This window comes from Sceloporus occidentalis, unplaced genomic scaffold (assembly GCF_023333645.1).
Source record: "Sceloporus occidentalis isolate IW3139 unplaced genomic scaffold, rSceOcc1.0.p SCAF_33, whole genome shotgun sequence".
NCBI lineage: Eukaryota > Metazoa > Chordata > Lepidosauria > Squamata > Phrynosomatidae > Sceloporus > Sceloporus occidentalis.
The window spans coordinates 8,148,898-8,153,645 of NW_028317013.1; the positions used below are offsets into that span (position 1 = coordinate 8,148,898).

General features: G+C 38.8%; 1 protein-coding gene across 1 annotated transcript; it reads right to left on the reverse strand.

Annotated features, from left to right (window-relative positions):
• Positions 1 to 3,118: 3,118 nt before the first annotated feature.
• Positions 3,119 to 3,715, reverse strand: LOC149298394 (dual specificity protein phosphatase 14-like). The gene has a single exon (XM_089487554.1). The coding sequence runs from the start codon at positions 3,713 to 3,715 to the stop codon at positions 3,119 to 3,121; it is 597 nt and encodes a 198-aa protein (XP_089343680.1).
• Between the last annotated feature and the right edge of the window lie 1,033 nt (positions 3,716 to 4,748).

The following is a 4,748-nucleotide window of genomic DNA, read 5'->3' on the forward strand; positions in this document are numbered from 1 at the left end:
AATTTATCCTTTATTTTAGGTGCTCCCCTGAATACTATATTAGGGTGTTCCTCTATTATACCTCTTAAATCATGATCTTTTTGTAGCAGGTTCCAATGTTGTTTGATGATTTTCTTTAATTTCCCTCCTGCTCCGTTATAATCCAAAATAAGAGGCACCTTATTTGACATTTGTTGGCTTTTCCTTTTATATGTGGGGTATTCATTACATGATTCAGATGTTGTGGATCATATTTCTTCTCAATAAAAGAATCCCTAACTATTGTGGCTTGTGTAATGTATTGTTCTTGATCTGTACAGTTCCTTCTTATTCTTCTAAATTGACTTTTAGGGATATTCTTAAGCCAAGGGGTGTAGTGACAGCTATCTGAAAAAATGTAGCTATTAACATCTACTTGTTTAAAAAATGTTCTAGTTTTCAATCTAAAATTCTCTACATAAATGCTCAAATCTTAAAAGTCCACCTTCTCTTTGCTATATGTAGAGGACAATTGAACCCCATATTGATTGTCATTTAGTCTGGCCAAAAAAATATTTAATTCGTCAATCGTCCCACTCCAAATAAAAAACAGGTCATCAATATAGCGCTTATAGGTCACCAAATTTGCCCCAAGCTCATTACCCGCATACATATAGGTCTCTTCCCAAGCTGTCATAAATAAATTGGCATAGCTCGGGGCAAATTTGGTACCCATAGCCGTCCCTCTAATTTTGAGATAAAAATCATCCTGGAACCAAAAATAATTATGTTCCAGAACAAACCTGATCCCATCAATGATAAAATCTATTTGTTCTTGTTGAAATGCAAACTACTTCTCCAAAATCTTTCGGACTGCTTCGCATCCTTTAGTGTGAGCTATAATAGTATATAAGCTAGTTACGTCACACGTTACTAGGATGTAGTTGGATTGCCATTCTATTTCGTTCAAAATCCATAAAATGTCCCCTGTATCTTTCAGGTAAGATTTCTGCAAAACTACTGTAGGTTGTAGTAAGTGGTCTATATATTCTTTAAATACTCATTCATTCCATTAATCACACATACTTGCTCAATGCTCAAAAACCCTCCCCCACCCCCTTACATGAACTGCAGATCTCTCACTCGAAGACTTCTGCAGGGGCCCGGCTGTGCAAGCAACTTCTCTGGCCCCGCCCCAGAGGAAGGAGGGGGAGGCAGAATTATGTGACACTCTGCTAGCTTCCTGTTCTGCTGCTAGCAGAAGAGACGCTGCTCGCGGCCAAAGCACCGGTAAGCAGCCTGGCCCAGCGGACATTTTTTTGAGGTCTGATTAGAAGACGACCTCGATTATAAGACTAGGGGTATTTTTCAGAGCATTTGCTCTGAAAAAAAACCTCGTCTTATAATCGAGCAAATACGGTATTTCATTTATTATATACTTGGAATTAATGGGGAATCTAAAGGTTTTGCTTTGAACTGTGCCTACAACCCATGTACACATTCACATACTTGATGGAGTCCCACAATTAGGGTTACTGGTTGGATACTCTGGGGGACCCTATAGAGCAGTGATGGCAAACCTATGGCACGCAAAGCCTTCAGTTGTGGCAAGTGGCCAGGTTGCTGAAGCACAGGGCCGGCCTTTGGGGTGTATGGGAGGAGAGTGATACTCCCGCCGCAGGACTTCAGTAGGGTAAACTATAAAGGAGGGGGAGTAGATTGTGAGAAGGGGGGGGTAATAAAAATATTGACTGAGGGAACGGTTTGGATGAACGAGGAAATGAATGTACAGTAAACTGAGTGAGAATGAATTAATGCATGGGTGAATTGTGAATTATTTTTGAAATTGTATTCATGAATATGTGTAAATGAATAAGAGAATTAATGATTTAAATGGGCAAATTGTTGCTCACTGTTGTGTGTGTATATATAGTAATTTTGTACAGAAAAAGCTTCCTCTACATGTTTAATATGCAGTGTTGGCACTTTGAGGTCTGCAACTTGGTTTGATGCAGAAAATTGGGCACTCGGGCCCCAAAATGTTTGCCATCAATGCTATAGAGAGTTTCTGTTTTTTTCCCCCGGAAGAAGCTGTGTTTTAATGGTCTTGTCTTCCTAACTGGGGCAGAGCAGGCAGGCTTCCCTCCCAGCATATACAAAATATTCGCTACATTATAAGTAAATCTCCCTGCACAGCTAAGTAATAACTTCTCTACCTTTCAGCCCATTTGTATGCTGAAGCGCAAACTGTCTATTTAACCTCTTAAGTACTGGAGTGCAAACCTTTTGTGAGTTCAATGGCACAATGAAAACTGTGCCTTCAGAACCATATATGACTATTTTTGATGCTGTACAAACACTGACTGCACTCAAGTCAACAGATCACCACATAAGTAGCGAATGGGTAAGAAGCAGCACCGTTTGAATTATACCTCTAATGTGCTTAAAAGAGTGCAATGGAACCCGGGTGGTCACAGTTGTATATAAATTGTTTCTGGAGATTATATAGACATTTGAAATGTAGCAGGCTTCATACACTTCAATTAATATATGTTGTCAGGAAGCAACAGCAGCTTCACCGTCCCTCACTTTGTCATCAGTACAGACACTGCCAAAGAAAACATAATTCACTCTTCTTGGAGGAAAAAAACAAAACAATCAAATGTGGTAAAAGAAAATATTTTTTTTTTTATATCCAGCTGCAATTATCTGTAGAACATGTATATATTGAAGTTCCACCAAGCTTCTACCACCCATGCATTAGCTTTTCATAACTGCCAGTTCCATCATTAAAGGTAATTGGGTTAATATTAATTTTTGACACTACTGTAGACACATTTTGAAGACATTTAATTGCCTTTAATACAGACTTTCCAGAGGCCCCTCAGACAAATGACAGCAAAGGGTTTCTTAATAGAACACCAGTTTCAAGAAAGAAAGAAAAAAAAAAAAGAAAAAAAATTGAAAATTATCAAATAAAGAGAAAACCAAAGATGTCCTAAGTTCTTTGACTAAGCTACAATAATATTTCAATTACCTAGCTTAATTTATACTTTAGGTCCACAAATACAGCTTGTGGGTTGAAAATTAACATATTCAACAAATCAACAGGTAAATTAATGGCAGGTTAAACTTCCATTTCTTGATCTTCACAATGCTATTAGATCCTCCAGTAAGGCATCAGATGCCGCCTTTCTTTTGCATATACATCTGGAATCACACCACACGGTGTCGGCAGCAACTTCACCGTGCATTTCCCAAACAGTTTCCGTTCATACTCGATCAATTGCTTCCAGAAGCCAACGTTGGGCCGTATCACAGGGCGTCTTGTTTTGACCCAGTTGTAAGCCTCTAGAAGGGACACTTTGTGGTATTTCATTAGGTAAGCAATGCACAGTGATGCGGATCGGCTCACTCCTGCAGCACAATGCACCAAAGTGGCACCATGCTTCCTAGCTACGCTGTGGATTTTATCCGCCACGCTATCAAAATATAAAGATATTGGTGCATGTGGCATGTCAGACAGGGGTACCTTCACATATTCAAAATGGGGCCAGTTAAAATTTGGAATTTCAATTGTAGCATTTACTATGCAAGTTACACCTTTGGCCAGTAAAAGAGTCCTATTTGAAGCCACACTACCACGGCCAAGGTATAGAAAGGAAGTTATTTCTGCTATACCACTCAGTGCCCCATCTGATATCCAGCGTGAAGGAAGAAGGGCTCGATGCAAGTAGCAATGACGATGTGATGTCATTTTAGCTTGGTTTATGATCACACAATCATTGTAAGGATTCACAGTCTTAATGAAGATGGATGGGATGGTGTTTTAAATCAAAGCTCTTCTTCCTAAAAAATACAAACAATGAAAGTTAAAACAATAAACACTTAGTAAATCAGCTAATGTGTTTCAGTCCTGAAAATAAATGTCCTTGACAATTCTAGATGTATTTACTTTATATCATATATAAATATACATGATTAATACCGTATCCAGTGCAAGACAATATTGTAAAACGGTAAAATCTAGCACAAAAACTAATTTATCACAATGCAACTCTAACATTTCTTTTTAATTTAGCTGTATGTATTTTTTGTTTGTAAATAAAAGAAAAAGAAAATTAACTTGAATGATGTACGTTACAAAGTTTGAATTGTGCTCAGTGGAGTGTACTTCATTAATAGAAAAGTTTGAAGGAGAAGAAATGAAGAGCCAACACTGGTAGGTTCCTCCAGCTAGGGGGGCTGAGTTAGATCATTGGATATATATATTAAGCAGCTTGGATGGGTCTTCATACTGTATTGTGAAATGAAGGAGATTTCATAACAGCTTTACTGCAAACTCTCCCTTTGGCTTTTGCAGTTGCATTTAGCTTGGACACACAAGCGAATCCTGAGCTGGGGTGAATCTCCTAAGTGACATCTCTAAGTGAGGAGTTACAAGCAAAGAAGGAGTTAAAAAGCAAGAAGGAGGGTAAAGTATAAATCCTTGTGATTGCATATAATATATTTATATATATTTTGCGCCTTACTGTCTGTTTTTGCCAGTTATTGGAGCTATCCCCATTGCCAAGATGTCCTCCATGTTTGACAATGCGGTCAGGTGTACATCTTGCTCAATGTATGCAATCCTTGAGCAGCGCTTCGAGGGTGCATATTGCTGTGCGAGATGTGTGCGGGTTGCTCATTTGGAAGCACAAATCCTGAGTCTAGAGGAGCAACTGGCAACACTGAGATCTATTGACAACTTGGAGAGGAGTCTGCTGCTCACTGAGCAAGCTCTCTCGCAG

Coding starts and splice junctions, on each gene's coding strand:
- LOC149298394 (XM_089487554.1), bottom strand. CDS start 3,715: ATGACATCACATCGTCATTGCTACTTGCATCGAGCCCTTCTTCCTTCA.